At 40.8% G+C, this 19,080-nt stretch overlaps 1 protein-coding gene across 6 annotated transcripts in view; it reads left to right on the top strand.

Moving 5' to 3' along the window:
* The window catches only part of RAP1GDS1 (Rap1 GTPase-GDP dissociation stimulator 1), a 178,118-nt gene extending 159,895 nt beyond the window's left edge, over positions 1-18,223 (top strand). For all 6 annotated transcript variants that reach the window (XM_039540359.1, XM_039540360.1, XM_039540357.1 and 3 more), the window contains 8 exons: positions 2,983-3,126; positions 3,400-3,531; positions 4,063-4,197; positions 5,745-5,870; positions 8,131-8,270; positions 12,092-12,218; positions 13,736-13,864; positions 17,877-18,223. In XM_039540359.1, the coding sequence (XP_039396293.1) occupies positions 2,983-3,126; positions 3,400-3,531; positions 4,063-4,197; positions 5,745-5,870; positions 8,131-8,270; positions 12,092-12,218; positions 13,736-13,864; positions 17,877-18,004 (1,061 nt within the window). In that variant the 3' untranslated portion in view covers positions 18,005-18,223. The remainder of the gene's footprint in view (positions 1-2,982; positions 3,127-3,399; positions 3,532-4,062; positions 4,198-5,744; positions 5,871-8,130; positions 8,271-12,091; positions 12,219-13,735; positions 13,865-17,876) is intronic.
* Positions 18,224-19,080: the final 857 nt, after the last annotated feature.

The following is a 19,080-nucleotide window of genomic DNA, read 5'->3' as shown; positions in this document are numbered from 1 at the left end:
CCATGAGCAAGGAACAAAACTCCCTCCCATTTTCAACAACCAGAAGTTGGCCTTGGCCCTGCTCTTGCTGCAATCAAATACCCTTAGATGTGATAGGCAGAATCCTGGCTCCACCGAAGTCAATGAGAGTTTTGCCATTGACTACAGTGGAGCCAGGATTTCACCCAGGGTTTTTATGTATACACAACTCCCATTGAAGTCAGTGGAGTTTTTGCATGTGAAAGACAAGAACAGACCCTCATGTTTTGTTTTGAAATTATTTTAGCACTGAAACTTGCTGTCAAAGGCCCATGGGAAGCCTAATGCAGCACAACCTGTGTGATTCAACAAGGACAAATGCAGAGTCCTGCATTTAGGATGGAAGAATCCCATGCACTGCTACAGACTAGGGACCGAGTGGCTAGGCAGCAGTTCTGCAGAAAAGGACCTAGGGGTTACAGTGGATGAGAAGCTGGATACGAGTCAACAGTGTGTCCTTGTTGCCAAGAAGACTAACGGCATTTTGGGCTGTATAAGTAGGAGCGTTGCCAGCAGATTGAGGGACGTGATCATTCCCCTCAATTAAACACTGGTGAGGCCTCATCTGGAGTACTGTGTCCAGTTTTGGGCCCCACATGACAAGAAGGATGTGGACAAATTGGAAAGTGTCCAGCGGAGGGAAACAAATGATTAGGGGGCTGGAGCACATGCCTTGTGAGGAGAGGCTGAGGGAACTCGGATTATTTAATCTGCAGAAGAGAAGAATGGGGGGAGGAATTTGATAGCTGCTTTCAACTACCTGAAAGGGGGTTCCAAAGAGGATGGATCTAGACTGTTCTCAGTGGTACCCGATGACAGAACAAGGAGTAATGGTCTCAAGTTGCAGTAGGGGAGGTTTAGGTTGGATATTAGGAAAAACGTTTTCACTAGGAGGGTGGTGAAGCACTGGAATGGGTTACCTAGGGAGATGGTGGAATCTCCTTCCTTAGAGGTTTTTAAGGTCAGGCTGGGATGATTTAGTTGGGGATTGGTCCTGCTTTGAGCAGGTGGTTGGACTAGATGACCTCCTGAGGTCCCTTCTAACCCTGAGATTCTATGATTCTGCCCCCTGAGGTGGAAGGTCAGCATGCAAGGATTCTCCACAGGGGATTCATACCCTTGAAAATCATGGAGTACAGTTCCAAAGGGGCTCCATGGCCCGTGTGGTGAGGTGATTTGAGGGCAAGCCAGAGCAACAGCCGAGCTGGTGGATCTGTGACTACATAGATCTGCTGGGCCAAGTATAGCTGCTGTTAAGGGGTGAAGGCAGTCACAGCAGCTGGGGCACTGCAACCCTGAATCTGGAGAAATAGCCTGGTAGGATTCCTTCTTCCGCAGACATCTCCGCACATAGCCCTGGGTTCTGACACAGAGACAAAAACAGGCAAATTCCAAAGTAAGAGATTTAACCACAGCTCACCCTGTTGTGCCTAGCTATGAAAGGGATCTCCGTACATTTTAATAATAAAAATTTATTATTTGTACTGCAATAGCATCTAGGAGCCCCAATCATAGACCAGGATCCTACTGTGCTAGGTGCTGCCCCAAAGAGCTTACTTACACTGTATACAGTGCACCGTACGTGAGTGTAAGATGTGACCTGAGGAGAGTGGAATGAGCAGGACTGCCAGCTTCCTCACTTTTCCGGGAGGACATTCAGAAAGCTACAGTTTTCTGAGTCTCTTCCCTGCCTTGTTAGTCAGGATGTCTTCAGAATTTTGAAGTATCTTCCAGGCTCTTTTCATAGAGAGAGGACTCTGTGCCCAAACAAGGGAGTAAGAACTCCCCTTACACTCCTGCATGGTCTCTCAGACCTTGGGCCTGGGCACATAGGAGCGAGCTGCATGCCTGCTTATTCCCCACCCATGGAGAAGGTGCACAGGAAGCAGGTGAAATCTTGGTTCTTTCCCCCGTATTAGCTAGCCAGCACTGCTGGGCTGCCCTGGTGGTATTGTCTGGTGGCAAACTACTGCCCCCTGGAGTGCAAGGAGGAACATGGGGCACAGCTCTAAATCAGGCATGTCTCCAAGTCACAAAGCCTACTGGTGCAATGTAGACGCCACCCTTTACTCAGAACTGTGCCTAAAAGCCACACATCTAGCCTTTACATAGAAAACACTTGGGGGCAGGGACAGACTGCAGTGTTACAAGGTGCCTGGCACAGCAGCCTGGCCTTTGGGTGTAACTATGACACAAATATTAACTAATCATAGAACAGAATAGTAGACGATTGCTAGCGAAAGATATGATGATGCCCTGCAGAGCAAGCATCCCTTGAAAATACAGCTGGTGGACCACATCGAACCAAATAAATCTTTTAGTGTGTGGCTGCAAGTTATTTACATTACATTGATTTAATGGTCTTATTTATCATTCAGTTTTTGTCTTTGGCTGGTATGAAATGCAAGAGGCATCTGCCACGGCTTTTCAAGTGTTTTTCAAATCCCCAGATGAATTCAGTCTTTTTTAAAGCACTTTATATTTCTCTCTCTTACAAATTATCATGTTATTGATAATACGGGAGGCAACATTATAATTACCTATAAGGCAGAGCAGAAAATGCTTTTGAACACTGGGATCCCAGCTCTACTCTCAGTTATGAGAGTTCCACTAATTTGGCATCAGTAGAGTCTTTCTGATGTAACAAACACAGCATTTTGACCTGGTAATTAATGTAACTTGAAACATAAAAATAAATCTATAGTGTTTAGTCCTTTCAAGATCAAATTATTTTTACTGTTGCTGAGGCAGAAAGTCTGCTCCCCTTACTCCCTAATATAGCTACTGTGTGTGCGTGTGTATGATAGACACCGTACTTCTATCACAATCATGACTATTGTATTTGCAACAAAGAATCCTGTGGCACCTTATAGACTAACAGACGTTCTGCAGCATGAGCTTTCGTGGGTGAATACCCACTTCGATACTTGGAATCATGACTATTGTATTTGCAATATTTTTTAGATATCATTAAACTGCAGCTGGTTGAAGCGGGCCTGGTTGAGTGTCTACTTGAGATTGTCCAGAAGACTGTAGACAGTGACAAAGAGGATGACATAGCTGAACTTAAAACAGCCTCTGATCTTATGGTTTTACTACTACTTGGAGGTGAGTACAGTATCTTAGTATATTTTGCACAGCAGCAGAGGATACCTAGGTCACATTTTACAGCTTAATTTTACTTTTGCTGTATAAAACACATTTTTTAAATTATTTTAAGGACTTGCTAGCTAGTTATTCAGTGGGCCAGATTTTGTATTCTGACACTGCTGTAAATCTAGAGAATTCTAGTGAAGTCAATAGAGTTACACAAATATAACAGAGAAGAATTTGAACTAACATTTCTTTTGCGTGTTGATTTTCTACACTTTTTGCCTCCAGATGAATCCATGCAAAAGTTATTTGAAGGAGGAAAAGGCAGCGTCTTCCAAAGGGTACTTTCATGGATTCCTTCCAATAACCATCAGCTACAGCTTGCAGGAGCACTGGCTATTGCAAATTTTGCAAGAAATGGTAAGAATATGCTATAACAACTTGTGTTTGCCTGTTTGCACCCTTTTAATGGGCTCTTTCTGTATAGCTATGAACCAAGCCTGTGTTGTGGTGGGATTTTTTAATTTGGTTTATGATAGCATTGGTAGTTTTGCACACCTTTGCTGGGTTTCTGAAAGAGGTTAACCCTGCTTTTAGAATTCTGTTTTTTCTACATTGAAGATTCAGACACATTACTAAAGAATCATTATCCCTTTTTGAGGAATTTGTCAACTCTAGTAACTCCTCCCTCAAGCAGCACTTTTCAGATATATATTTGTATCATGCTATTGGAGTTTTCAATTTTTACCTTCTGCTCTATTTCCCATTCCTTTACTGTAAATGCATAATTGTTCCTGTAATTGAAGTTGACCCCCTGGTGGTCAGATGCTACACTTTACCTGAACTGTAAAATTTGGAAGATGGGGAAATGACACTTTTGTACTGAGAAGCTCTTGTATGCATATTAAGATTCATTGTGAGCATACAAGTGACTCATCTTGTCTTGTGCAGATGGAAACTGCATCCATATGGTGGATAATGGAATAGTTCAAAAGCTGATGGATCTACTAGACAGACATGTGGAAGATGGAAATGTAACTGTGCAGCATGCAGCACTGAGTGCACTCAGAAACTTGGCTATTCCTGGTAAGGCTTACGTCGCACTGCTAATCTCTCAGGGTGAATTCTGGCTCCCAGTGCAAAGCAATGTGGGGGATGACATTGTCCCCAGCCAACCTGGAGGCAGGCCAGCGAGCATGTGTGCAGCTAGGCCACGGCCACATCTACATTTATGGGAGGGTTTGGTGGCCAGCAGTTCTGTGTAGGTCACAGACCCACTGCTTATGTTTCTGCCACTGTCATCCCGCAATACATCCACCCTGCACTCCCACAGAGAGCGCTGCTGTGCTGCCTCTGCAATATACAGGAGGCTGTGGAGACCTCAGTGTCACTTCCCTTGGCACTGCAACTGTTCTGCATCATTTTGGGCTCTCTCTGGCTAATAAGGGATCCTACCTAGGATTTCCATCTTTGCAAAGAGAACTGTTCACTTTTCTGATATACCATATCTTGCTGTAATTTCTCGGAGCTTTTTTTTCCCCACAGATGTTAGCGTTAGAGAAGGACTATCAGGACATTTGATCCATTAGGATTAGTTAATGTTTGTAACAATCTTTGAAGGTAATGGGCCATCCAAGTCCTAAATATTGTCATTTTTAATCATTTGTATCATGAATATTCACATAAAAGCCAAAGCAAATATATAAATAATGTATTTGTAAAACTTATACTTCCCAATGACCTGAGCCAAAAATCATCCTCTTTGATCAGTTTACTCTTCTTTTACTGCATACATTTAATTTTGAAAAATACTAACTTCCTGAGACTGAACATTAATACCTACTAAATTCATATACCTTTAACAATGCTAGAGAGCCATCTCCTGCTCACCTTATCCAGTCGAGTCATCCCACTGATTTCAGTGGGCCGACCTCCCATGAATATGTGCAGGATTGGTCTCAAGCCAATATAAAGAACCTTCAGCACCCAAAGAATATCTGCCGCAGCAGGGTACTTCCTGTTAAGTACTATTTAGAATATGAACTAATGTATCACTTTCATTAAGCATAGTATGGGGCAAACTCTGTCCCCTCCTCACCACTTGTGGAGAGCCTCATCGAGGTGGAATCAGTGTAGTCTCACTACATGGGATGAGAGAGGATTTAGGAGGCTGCACAAGGAATGCACACTCCCTGCAGGATACCCCACACTGCTTTTTGCACAGTATATTGGGGCAGGGCAAGAGGTCCCCCTACTAACCTGATCCTTCAGTACACAGCATCTATTCCAAACCTTTAGGGTGCAATTGTCGCTCCAGCTGGTCTCTTCTCCTACTCACATAGCTATTGTCCACGTAGAGGATTCTGGCATTCAGCTAATATACTCAGGATTGAGCACTGGGAATTAGATTTATGCATAAGAACAAAACATTTCAAATTCACATTGTGTCTACATAACCATAAAATTATTTATATAGAGTGTGTGTGCGCTCACAGTGTACACATTAGTATGCTATTTTTCAGTGTGTGTAGAAAAGCTGCTTTTGGACTGTCTTGGAAATGACAATCTCCATCTAGTTTAAATGCATCATCAAAAATGATTTCTGAGATAATTTCTGTTCTTTATTCATGTAGTTGTAAATAAGGCTAAGATGCTATCCGCTGGCGTTGCAGAAGCGGTACTGAAATTTCTCAAATCGGAGATGCCCCCTGTTCAATTCAAGCTGCTGGGAACGTTAAGAATGTTAATAGATGCACAAGGTAAAATAAGCAGTTCTTTATGTTCTATGATTCTCTCGCTGGTATAATCTGTTAAGGCTCTTCTAGAAGAAAAATAGTTTTTGGGTTTTTTTTTTTGTTTGTCTTTTTACTTTTTCTTAAGTCTTTAGCACAATGAGAGAAACATGAGCTGATTTAAAAATTCTGGATTGACTACCATGGACAATCAGAACACGTTTCAGACACATTTACTTTTCTACTTCAGCATTTTTCTAAACTGGCATATTATGAATATGTATCTAACTGCAGGTGTTTTGACCTAAGCTGACGCTCATGTTGTGCTACTCAGTTCCCACTTTTCTGTACCTTCTCTGTATCTAGCACCCTTGAATGGGCTGATCCATTTAATAATTGATAAATCGCTATTTCAAACTGATTAAATGTTATGTAATTTGCAGCTATCACATAGTGGCTAGAACTATCATAAATAAAGTGGCAAACCACAGAAGAGTCTCTGTGACTCTTTAGTGTTTTCTTTAATTTTAAATTCCAATCATCTTTTTAAATTGCTATACTAAATAGCTTCCATCAACCCTCAGCCACAGTTTGTGAATACTAGAGCCCTTGTAAAATTCACTAGGGTTTGTAATTACAGTACGTCTGGTTTCCATTTTTGAATATTTACATCCTTTTACCCAATAGCAATGGATGATATAGTGATATATTTATGAATATACCACAGCAAATCTATAACTGAAGTATAGGACAGCCTTACTAACCTGCACAATGGTAAACTACAATTCTGCACTGAGTGCGGACTTGCTGATTTGCTCCTCGCTGCAGCACAGATTGGCAAGCTCTGGAAATCAGGTCATTAAAGAGGGACATCAAACTGCTTTGTGAGTCAATGGGACAGTACTACATCACCTCTCAACCCAACCATGGTACTCAGTACCATCCTGAGACAGGACAAGGGCACGGAACCTGCTTCCCCATCTCTCTTCTAGCTGGCTCCTGCTCCCACTGATGCTGTTGAGGGACCAGGTTCTCCACTGTTTTCCCAGGCCTTGTTAAAGGCTGCAGGAGTGAAGAAACTAGATGGCAGAGATGAATAGAACATGGAAGCCATAAGACCAATGCCACCCTCCCTTCAGAGGCAGCCCCACTTCCTCTGTACTTGTGTGTCATAAGAACAGCCATCGAGGTGACAATGGTGAAGGTAAAGATGGCTATCGTGTTCTGTGCTGAAGGGAGATAGGACAGCTGCCAGTTCTGTTGCTCCTTTTTTTCCTTCCAGTGAAGGAGGTGCACGGCCCTATCGTCTTCAGAACAAAGCCAATGGTACTCATCTTTATTTGCACTTGTTCCCCTCAAAGGAATGATGCAGCACTCTATATACTGAGAATATCAAGTAGGAGAGGAGAGGTTATCCAGTTCTAGTGTCCATATTTCAAAAAGAATGTTGAAAAATTGGAGTGGGGGCAGAGAAGAGCCACAAGAATGATTAAGGGATGGGAAAACATGCCTTAGAGAGAAAGATTCACAGAGATCAATCTATTTAACGTGGCAGTGAGAAGGTTAAAGGGTGACTTGATCACAGCTTATAAGTGGAACCTACATGTGGAACAGAATTCTGATAAAAGAGGATTCTTTATTCCAGTAGACAACAAGATCCAATGGCTGGAATTTGAAGCTATGCAACTTCAGACTGGAAATAAAAGTGCACATTTTTAACAGTGAGGGAAATTAGCCATTGGAACAACTTACCGATGATTGTCTTGAATTCACCATCACTGGAAATTTTTAAATCAAGATTGGATGTTTTTCTAGAAAGATCTACTCTAGTTCAGTCACAGCTATTGGATTTGAAGAAAGAATTAATTCAGGAAAGTCCTAGGGCCTGTTTTATGCAGGAGTTCAGATAAATGAGCACAATGGTCCCTCGGCCTTAAAAATCTATAGATCTATGAATTGGCTCACTGGGAATGTGATTTTTTGTCACCTTTTTTGTCTCTCGTATTCAATATTCCACAAATCTCAATGGTTAAAATTTCATCCAGGAAAAAGGGGGAAAAAAATGTACCAGGAAAATATGTTGTGAAATTTTTTATGCAATTCCCTCCCACCACGATTTTTTACCACTTTTGCTCACTGATGCAAACTGAGACTTTCCCTCTATTAGCAGAGAGTAACAAGATTCTTCTTTACGATTTTTCTTCCTCTTAGAAACTTTCATGCATATATTTCTGACACATGCTGGAAAATGACAACCTTGTTTTATTTTGGCTTGTGTCATATGTAGCAGAAGCTGCTGAACAGCTGGGAAAAAATGTGAAATTGGTTGAACGGTTGGTGGAATGGTGTGAAGCCAAGGATCATGCAGGTGTGATGGGGGAGTCAAACAGACTGCTTTCGGCACTTATCCGACATAGCAAATCAAAAGTAAGTTACTGGTGAAAAAGTCCAGTTCATGTGGAGTCTTTAAAAGAAAGTCATGCCATGCTCTATTTTCAGTGTAGAAATACAGGCCTTGACCCTCTGCAATGAGATCGGCATGAATGGCGTCTGTGCCTGTTGTGAGCCCCAGTTACATCAAGGAGAGTCCACCCAAGCAGATTATCTTGCAGAATTATGGCCATATTTTGTAATGTGACTGGATGTCTCAGAAGATTGACACCCTCCGGGTCATCTATATGAATCCCATATGGACCCATGTTGATTTAAAAGTCCCCTTCTGATGACTGTTTGAAATAAGCCAGTGACCTGTCTCCAGTTTCTGTTGGAGAGGCATTAAGTAGGTTTGTTGGTATTCTCAGAAGAAAGGCCAAAGATTGATTGGACATGGAGATTTACCGTCATCTCCTAGAAATGATCCATCTAGTTAGGATTGAGCCATGTGGGTGGGAAAGAGTGACAAGGAAACTGCATGGCTAATTCCTGTGCTTACCTCTACCGTGTGACAACATGGGACTTCTGGCTCCAGGGGGCCTGTCAATCAGACATTAGCACCAAGTTGAATATAAATGCTAATTATTTGATTAAAAAACACTGTTTCATAAATATGAATCCTGTTAAAGGAACACAGCCTAGGTTAATAGGCCCGAATTTTGACCTACCTATATTTATACTGAAACTTACAAATGCCAGTGGGATAAATTTTGCTCTGAATTACACTCGTGTAAATCCATAGTAACTCCATTCACTATCAATGACTTTACTCCAGATTTACACCTGTGTAAAAGAGAAAGAATCTTGGCCTGTTTTTATAAAAAGTTTCAAAACTTTCAATGCTATTCTTTATCCATTTCAAGCTTTCAAAGGGTTGTTCAATAAACATTTTCTTACAAAGGTCTACTTGTGTATACTCAAGGTAAGAAGATACTAGATGTCTGTCAATGCACTTCTAGCACACTTCTCACCGTGTTAGCTACACTGCACAGAGTTTATACAAAATACATGAAAGACCAGAACCTGCAGTCCTTGCTTATCTGTGTAGTCATATTGGACCAAAGAAAGCTCTGGAATTAGCAAGTGTGACTCCTGTTGCAACCACTGGGAGTAGTTCCTCCTTATGCCAGGCCTGTATTTTATCCATTGATTCAGTGTGGATCAAGCCTGATATTGGGAAATGCTACTTGAGAAATATGTTCATAAAGTTAAGAATGACCTGATTCATGGCACTGCAAAGCAGAAACAGACGCGCATTATGGGACTGATCTTGCATGATGCTGAGACTACTCAGCTCCCATTTAAGTCAGTGGAATCTGTGGGTAGTTACCCTTTCACACTGTCAGTTCTTATGCAAAGGGTATTCTCATATTTTTCCTATGGTTTGTGTTCAGCCTCTAAAATTAGTCAGTATTCAGAATTCTGGGAAAAATTAATACCTTTCTTTCTTGCTGTCTGCAAGTCACATGTGCATGTGGTGAATTCTGCTGCTATTTTAAGAAACCATGGGAGCAGAGATGTGAGTTTTTACGAGTCTGTGGCAGGGTGATTGCATTCAAAAACTTAAAGATACTAACACTGGCATGGAACAGCTAATGTTTGTATTAGACACAGAATTTAGCAAAAATCACAGACTGCAGAAGAACCTCTGAGCTTTTAGAAGCTCAAAGACTGTCCTTCAACACAGTGGAAAAATTAGTTTACTCTTTTTAAATTTTATACTTGCACTGCCCTCTAGGTTTGGATATAGGCATAGCTACATGGCTCTTTACTGTACTTTCACTAATATTTTAAATTCATGCACCTACAAAAGATAAGGTGACATTTTCAAAAGTGCCTCAGTGACTTAGACGTTTAGGCCCCACTGACTTTCAAAGAGACTTAGGCCCCTAAGTATCTGAGTTACTTTTGAAAATGGAACTTGGGCTCCAAGTCACTTAGGCCCTTCTGTAGAAAATTATGGTGAGGTTCTTTGTCTCAATTCCCAGTGGACTTCAGCAGAAGCTGAAGGCACTCAGAGCTTTGCAGGAGGTCCTCAGCACTTAGCAGAGAAGAGTCTAATTAGAAGGGATTTGTTGCAAGTAAAAGAAAGATAATTTTTACATATTTATGTGCACTAGGTAATTCAAAATTAAGTGAAGAGCTTTTTGGCAGTGAATTTCTTAGGCAGTAAGCTCGGACTAACTGACACACAATGTAGTATCTCATTTAAACAGCTTCTTTCCTCCCCTTACTCTCATTTGTAACAACATCTCAGAAGCTTGAAAGTAAATTGATTGGTGTTAGCTCCAGGAGAAGCACTTAACAGTGTGAGGTTTGTAGGTCCTACGAAAAAGACTACTTAAAAAAATAACCAAAAACAAATAGATAAAGAACTCAGAGGCCTTCCATCCATCATTTTATTACAAATACAAGTAAAATTTTTGACCTAAAAACATTGACAGAGACCCTTTAAATATTTAAGAGCATTTAATCCAGTTAACATTTTTGTTTCCTAGGTCTTGGGCAACAAGAAAATTATTGTAATGCTGGCTTTAGAACAAAAAGTAATACAGCAATATTCTGTAAATTTTATTCCTTATGGTCTCATATTTATTACCAGTTTTGAGAGAATACTATTCACTTCCTGCCTATGTACTTTGTTTTTCACATTTTCCTAGTCTACAATTTCCATTATTAAATAAGTTGGAATACAGAACCACCTCCCTTTTCTAAAGGTCTTGGGGTCATCCCAAAATCCAAGGAGAGAGGCATTTTGCATGATGGGGGATTGAAAGCCAAGCTTACAAAAGAGTCCTTCTGGATCTCCATACCCAGAGCACAGCAAAGGGATGCTGGACAGCTTCAAACAGGCTGCATGCTGGGTTTCAACACCACAGGATAAGAAGAAGAAAGCTAGTTGTCTTTGCAGATTGGTAAAAGCAACAAAATTTTGGTGGCACTATATAGACTAACAGGCGCGTTCTGGCATGAGCTTTTTTCTGTGAACTTGCTTTTTCAGAAGTTGCATCTGAAGAAGAAGTACATGCTGCAAGAAACGCTTGTTAGTCTCTAGGTTAGATGCCACAGCTGCTTTTTGCTTTGACAGAGAGAGACTAACACCTACCCTCTGATACTTTGCAGATTGGCTGATTTTAAATGGGGCTCAGGGTTAGCTGGAGGGCAGTCCCTTTTAGATCGAATTGGTCTGCAAAGCACGATAGCAATCTCATCCAGTATAACCTGGAAGAGGGGTGGGAAACAGACTTAACCAAATTATTGCTTAATTCAAACTGTTGGTTAACCAGTGTTTATTACCCAATAATTACATAATTTAACCAGATGTGATAAATACATATACCTATGGCTCTCACCCTTTCCAGACTACTGTACCCCTTTCAGGAGTCTGATTTGTCTTGCGTACCCCAAATTTCACCTCACTTAAAAATTTCTTGCTTAAAAAAATCAGGCATAAAAATACAAAAGTGGCACAGGACACTATTACTTGAAAAATTGCTCACTTTCTCATTTTGACCATATATCTGGAATATAAATATTCCAGTGTATAGTATATAGAGCAGTATAAACAATTCGTTGTCTGTATGAAATTTTAGTTTGTACTGACTTTGCTAGTGTTTTTTTATGTAGCCTGTTTTAAAACTAGGTAAATAGCTAGATGAGTTGATGTACCCCTTGGAAGACCTTTGCGTACCCCTCGTTGAGAACAACTGGCCTATACACACATGTACTTACAGCATATATCACAACTAAATTATTCAAGTCTGTTAATGTGTAATGCAAACTTTTTTCAGTCCTGTTATTCTTATTTATTTTAGGATGTAATTAGGACCATTGTTCAGAGCGGTGGCATCAAGCATTTAGCTACCATGGCAACTAGCGAACATGTAATAATGCAAAATGAAGCTCTTGTTGCTCTGGCACTAATAGCGGCATTAGAATTAGGTGAGTATCCTGATGGTTAGCTCTCCTTATTTTCCATTTAGTCTGTGCTCAAGAGGCTCAGGGCTGGAAAATCCAAGCAGAAGTGAGTTCCGTGGGTAGAGCTGTATGGGATCCTGCAGAAATCTACCAGTTTGACAAGATATTTGCTTTCATGAGCATGGGACTCTATGTTAACATACCCATATACAGGCAAAAATGGGGTTGTACAGACCAAGTCTGCCTTGCAGAATCTTTATTACAGGTGATGTGTGAACTAGAAAGGCCCAAGAATGACTTTCAGATCCTAGATAGAGTTAGCGATGACTAATAGTTAGAAAAATCTTTTTACATGGTAACGATGCTATGGGACTCAGGGGTGATACGCATGGAACCTTAGGATGTCATATTTATAATTACATTTCAGTAATTTCAGTGGGAGACACTGCCAACCATGTGATTTAAAAAAATTGTTCTAGCCTCGTCAGCAGGCTAATCTAGGGAAAGGTTTTTAATAACACCTGGTTCTGGCTACACTTGAATGTAGACATCCTAAACCTGTTTAGTGAGAACTGCCAAGATATGACATTGGCTAGCTGCTGGTGCAGTCATGAGGAAGTTAGTAAAATGGTGGGTGCTGCTCAGATAATGGCTATTACTGATTTTATTAAATTTCTCAGCAACAAAAATAGATTTTTTATAATATCAGTATGAAAATCATGTATTTTTAAATGCCATGTCCTGTGTTGCTAACACCTTCAAGTTTGCTAAAGTTGAAAGAATTTTAAAAAATTGATTTTCCTTTCCACCATTTATCCTGCTCGCTTGCTCTTTGTACTTCCCTCATCCTGGACGATAGAACTAGATGGTTCAACATTACTTACTTTTGCATTCAGTTTCATCTCTTGTTCTTATGCACTAGCAGAGTGCTGTTGTGTTCTGCTTCCAAAGCACTGCAAAGAAGCGTTAAATATAAAAATAAATGAATCACATTGAAAAAAAATAAAAAGAAAATATTTTTATTCATTTTAGTCTTTTACTCCCTCCCCTTTTGTCTTCAAACAATTACATTTTGGGCCTAAACGAAGTTGATGGTGTCCCTGTAAAACTTTGCCCAAATCATGTATTTCTTGCTCAAGGCCTGGTCCTACTAAGTATTGAGCACTCTTGAATAGGTGCTGAGCACCCTCAGTTCCTTTTGATTTCAAAGATCACACCCTCCGTTTTTATTCCCTCAAAAGTCTGGAAAGCATTTAGTCAACACGAGTTCTGACTGAGGAAGGCTAGCAGGGGTTGGCTTCTCAGTATTCAGAATGCAGAGTGGATTTTCCATCAGGATTTTAGTTTAATATAAAACTGTTTCACAAGGACTTAACATGGTAACATTATATGTATATATTCGTTTCATTTCATATCAGGCAACTCTTGAAGACTTCACAGCACCAGCGCAGGAGATAAATATTTCAATACATGGCTAAACACTGTGCATCAAAAATGACAGATATTCTTGGATTTACAACTTTCACTTATTTGTATTGCAGTCACTGCTGAGAAGGATCTTGAAAATGCTAAACTAGTCCAGATTCTACACAGACTGCTCTCAGATGAGAGGAGTGCTCCAGAAATCAAATACAACTCCATGGTGTTGATCTGTGCTCTCATGGGATCTGGTGAGTATTTACAAGGTGCTGCTTTGTTCTGCTCCTTGCTTTTCCCCTCACCCCCACCCCCACCTTTAAAAACTAAACTCTCTTTTTTCAGCTTGGATGCTGGGCCTCTACTACATACAATGGGCCCAGTTCTCCACTCACACTGATTGTACGTGGACATAACTCGACTATGGTGAAGTCACTCCTAATTTATAGTGTTGAGAGAGAAGGAAATCAGTTCTACCATATGTACAGAAGGCTGTATAACAACTCAGTGCTGGATAATATTAAAGTATATTTTTTGCATGATAAGTAATATGTAATAGTAATAACTCAAGACTATAGCTCCTGCATGGTGCTGAGTTCTCCCTAATTTCCAGACTTCAGTGGGACCTCAGGGGCACTCAGCACTTTGGCATATCTGCGCAGATACATAAGCATATAGCAGGGAGCTTAGTATTTGCCTTTAGCTCCATATTTCCTATCATTTGCACATTTAGTTTTTCTTAACACTACAGTAAAGTTAGGGTTGGTTCTCCCCCACCCCACCCCCGCAATGAATCTCCTTTTGTTTTAAATTTTAAAAAATGAAAGAAAAAAAATAAGAAAAAATTAAAAAACAAGACATGCTGGAAAATGGAAAAAGAAAATACAAAGAGGTGATAAAAGAAGCAAGGACTGCTAAAATACTTAAAATGGTACCTGAGTCGCAGCTCTTTTTGCTGGGGGGCGGGGAGGGGTATTCCCTCCCTGGGGAAAGCCCTGTGCTCTAAAGGCCTTAACTGCTCATGCCAACTTTCTGAGCCACTTTACTCTAGGGCACTGTGTAAAGAGGAACAAAACCTGTTCTAACATCCCTTGTAAACATGACACCTTTAAACATTCAGAACTTTAAAATTATTGAGCCAGTTTCCTTCAAACTTTGGATTGTTTTGAGGACTGTGCAATGAGTCAAAGTTTGGAATTTTAACCTTCAGCCTTTTGAGGAAGGGATACACAAAATTTAAGTAGGAATATCTGGGGAGAGCATTTCATTCCTCCTCTATTAAAAAATCATTGCATTTACTCAGGTTTCCCATAACTAATGCATTTTAGGGTGGGAACAAATTTCATCCCAAACAGAATTTGAGAAATTTACAAGCAGCTAAAAAGATAAAAAAGAATGGGGTTAAAATTAAAACTGGAGCTCAAGTCTTCCCTACACACAAAATTGCACAATTAAACTATATTAGTATGGGCCAAGGGAAAAATGATTTAAAAGTGTCCACACAGGGGTTTGCATCAGTTTAACTAAATTGATTTAAATGGGTGCAACTTATGTGTGTAAACAAGGCTTCCATTTTTACTGCAGTGTTTGCTAATGATGCCTGCTATATTACTGCAAGGTTCCAGGGGTAGTGAGCGATCTTCAGAGCAATATGCACAAGGCAGGATATAGAGGGTCTTTGTAAAATGCAGAATTTAGAGTCAGTGAAGGGATAATAGACCCACTTATCACCAGCTTTAGTGATGAAATTCACACTATTGTGTTGAACTCCAACATTTTTAATCCATTTGGTGTTAGTGGTTCTCCAAGTCCCTCTCAATATCAATGTCTTGGGAGCAATTCTCAGGAGCTTCTTTTACCTGTTTGTTGATCTTCCACTTGCCCCTTTAGCTTCTGTGCATTCCTTGAGCTACCTGTTTCATGCAGCATGCCCCAGAGTTTTTGCCACATGTTTGCATTTTTCATTCCCATGGTTCTTATCACCAGGAAGAGAGGATTCTGTTTCTGCAGCTCTCGCCTGCTCTAAAATAAGGAAATGTGATGTTTTAGTCTTAACTAATACTTAAAGGGGTGCCCCACCCTGGGACTTCAAGCCTGCTATTAACTGCAAATGTATCTTCTTCCCCACCTGACCAAGTCCTTCCCTTTTATGTCACCAATCCCTATATAGATTGAATATTTATGCTTGTAAGTTGTGATGTTTTCTCTGCCAGTGAGTGAAGAGGTTCTTGAAGTTATTTTAAAATGATATCCACGTAGAAAATATCTGCAGCTAAGAATTCTGTAGCTTCTAAGCCCTGTGGTTTTATAGGGTATGTCTACACTGCACTTGCAAGAGTGCCCTCCAGCGCAGGTAGACAGATGTGCTAGCTCTGCTCAAGCTAGCGTGCTAAAAATAGCAGCATGGATTTTATGGCAAGGGTAGCACTCGGGCTAGCCACCCAAATACAGCCCAAGGGGGATGGACAGGCTTATATTAGGGTGGCTACCCATGCCTCAACATCCACACTGCTATTCTTAGTGTGCTTTAGCTTGAGCAGAGCTAGCACATCTGTCGCCCCAGGCTGGGAAGCACACTCTTCGCTGCAGTGGCCATAGAGGCTAAGTATCTCTCACTGAAGTAGTGGATTGACATTATAATTAGTTTCTACGATGGAAGCTATTGTCACTATACTTTGTTACAGTGAAGTGATATTACATTTCCCGTCTTTGTGCTGGCAGTTGCATATTACCAGTTAAATAAATATTTCTTGCCAGCTGGGAACTGGTGTTGCAACGGAGTCAGTGTTAAAAGAGGAGAGAATGATGACAATGGGAAATGTAAACAGTGTAACTTAAAGAATCAGAAAAAAAAAATCAGGGCATTCAAACCTAACACAGTCACTGTGCATGAAGGCCCTGAGGCTCTAAAGAGTCTGGCTAAACAGAGCTTTTCTGCCATTGTAACTCAGTAAGTTGCTGAAAGTTGATTTGGTAACACCTGCTTAAACATGGCGATGTCCTGGAAGTAGGAGGATAGAAAATGCTTATACCGTAGAATAACCCCAGAAGTGAAAACAGCTTAATTGAAATTGTTCACAGTGTACAAAAGTTCTCAGATGCACAGCACTGGCTCTGCTCTCACACAGTAGGGGGGTAAAACGTGCAAGATAATTGAAAGCAGGTGAACAGGAAACAAATGTCACAGAAAATTTGCTACAAGGAAAAGGAGCACATATCCTTTGTGTGAAACCTAGCTAATTTGAAACAGAGGTTCATATTTCTCATGAGCAGCCCAGGGCTCAGTTTAATTGGCAGCACCTGGGGAAGCAGAAATATATTTGGATCTTGTTGCTGATTTGGAGTCTACTAGAATTTCCTACCCTGCATATAAATAAAGTCTGAAGCACATTTTTTCAAAAATGCAGTGCCTACAATATATAGCCTCCAGCTGTTTCAACAGAACTCATGATGTACTTGAAAAACAATTCAAGTCAGTGCTATGGGCTTGCATCACTTTTTTCCCACCCTAAGTTATGTACCCAATAATGTACAAAGCAATCCATGCAAATTTCTTAAAGCAAAAGAAAACAAATGTTCACCATTTTAGAGGGACCAGGCCATGCATCAGATACTTGTTTTGTAAATGCATCAGTGAAAATGAACACACTTATAATAAGCAGATTAACAATAACCAAGTGATGCAGTGTCAGGTAAAGAAACACACACACACACACACACCCCTACCTCTCTCTCTCAGGCCAGAGCTGTTTTTCAAAAGATGAGCTTTATGGCGAGCCCTGAAGATGAGGTCACTGGCTTTGTAAGACCAGTATAGGGAACAAGTTCTAAAGGCGAGAGGTTCTGGCTATACATTCTTCTACCAGTAACCATATTGAAAGGCATCTGGGGGTGGAATTTCATGAAGGCTGAGCCCCCACCACTCCAGCTTAATTCAGTGGGAATTGTGGATCCTCAACACATTACAAAATTAGACCCTAGAGTTATTTCTGTAGATATCACTGCACTCAAAAATGGTGCTGCCTGTATGTGTTTCACTTCTGGGTTATTGCTAAAATAGGCACTGTTACCTCTCTGACCACCACTCAGGCTTGTCCGTGCTTTATGTGTGGGCTCCATTAGCTCGATCACCTCAATTAGTTTTGAGTACAAGAGCAGAACATAAGGAAAGAGTGTCTCATTAGCAGCCCGAGAAAATTTAGGTATGTGCATAGAGACATGGTCTGAGACTGCAGAGTGTGAAACCTTCTTGCTTCTGTTTTCCAGAACCCCTTCACAAGGAAGTGCAGAACCTGGCATTTCTAGAAGTTGTATCAAAACTCCGCAGCCATGAGAATAAAACTGTTGCCCAGCAGGCCTCACTAACAGAGCAGAGACTCGCAGTAGAAAGCTGAGGAAGGTCTCCCATTTCCAGACAGCATTCCATCATGGATTTCACCTTTGTCCTCTGTCCTGCTGCCACTCCTGCTATGTTTTCCACTGTATCACTTGTGCATGCATGTAATGTTCCCACACAAATTGATGAACTGCTGTAGGTACCTGTCCAATAAGATTTCCAAAATCCATAGGTGATGTTAACATAAATCTGTCAGAAACAAGTCTCCACCCATAAATGTTCTACTTGTATTCTTGTTGCTTGGGCCATACAGTAGAATGTGCATGTTGTAGTCCTATGATGATGTAAAAGTGGTACTACATGATGACTCTTTCCTCACACCCCTAACTGCATAATAACGTACTGCTAAATTAGGGACAATACAGGAGGCAGCACGTCCAAGCTAGAGTATTGATTATAGGATTAGATAGTAAACCTAGCTCCATTTTTGGTGCTTTGGAAACACAGGTATGAATGGAATGTATTGCTGCTCGTTCACTGGTCTTGCCTAGTAATGTCAAACTCATGGTACCTAGAGGTAACAAATAAAAATTCCAGTGCTCTCACAATTAACCCTCTGGCTTGTCATTAATTCTGTATTTAAATACAAAAAGGACCATACCGTGCATGATGAGAAGCCCGTTTTAGTGATGGGCCTAACACTCAGGGAATCGAGGTCTTCAGTTTAAAGAAGAAATACAAAGGATACCATTTTAAACTGTTGAAATCCATTTTTCTCCCCTTCTCATTAGTGTGTACTCTGCAGGGGATGTCGTGTGGCTTAGTAAAGTGATTTTGGGCGTTGGCCCTAGCATTTATGCCAATGTACAATCCTTTTCTGCATCCCAGCATCTCCCACAATTCTGCTACACACCTCCTGTGTGCACTTCCAGAGGCAATTCAAGGCTGCAGCACAGCCCATGCTAGCCCTACCCCCTTTGCTCCAGCTTGCTGACAGATCTTCTGCCTCTGCAGCAGCTCTCCATCACCATTCTCTGCTCCCAACCTTTCCATTGCCCTTTTACATTTTCAGGAAGAAGCAAATAGCTTCGTTTTCTCCTCCTCCTGGACTGGGTATTCAGCAGCACTGTGACG

Source organism: Mauremys reevesii, linkage group 5 (genome assembly GCF_016161935.1).
Source record: "Mauremys reevesii isolate NIE-2019 linkage group 5, ASM1616193v1, whole genome shotgun sequence".
Taxonomy (NCBI): domain Eukaryota; kingdom Metazoa; phylum Chordata; order Testudines; family Geoemydidae; genus Mauremys; species Mauremys reevesii.
This window is presented reverse-complemented; position numbering and strand designations above follow the sequence as displayed.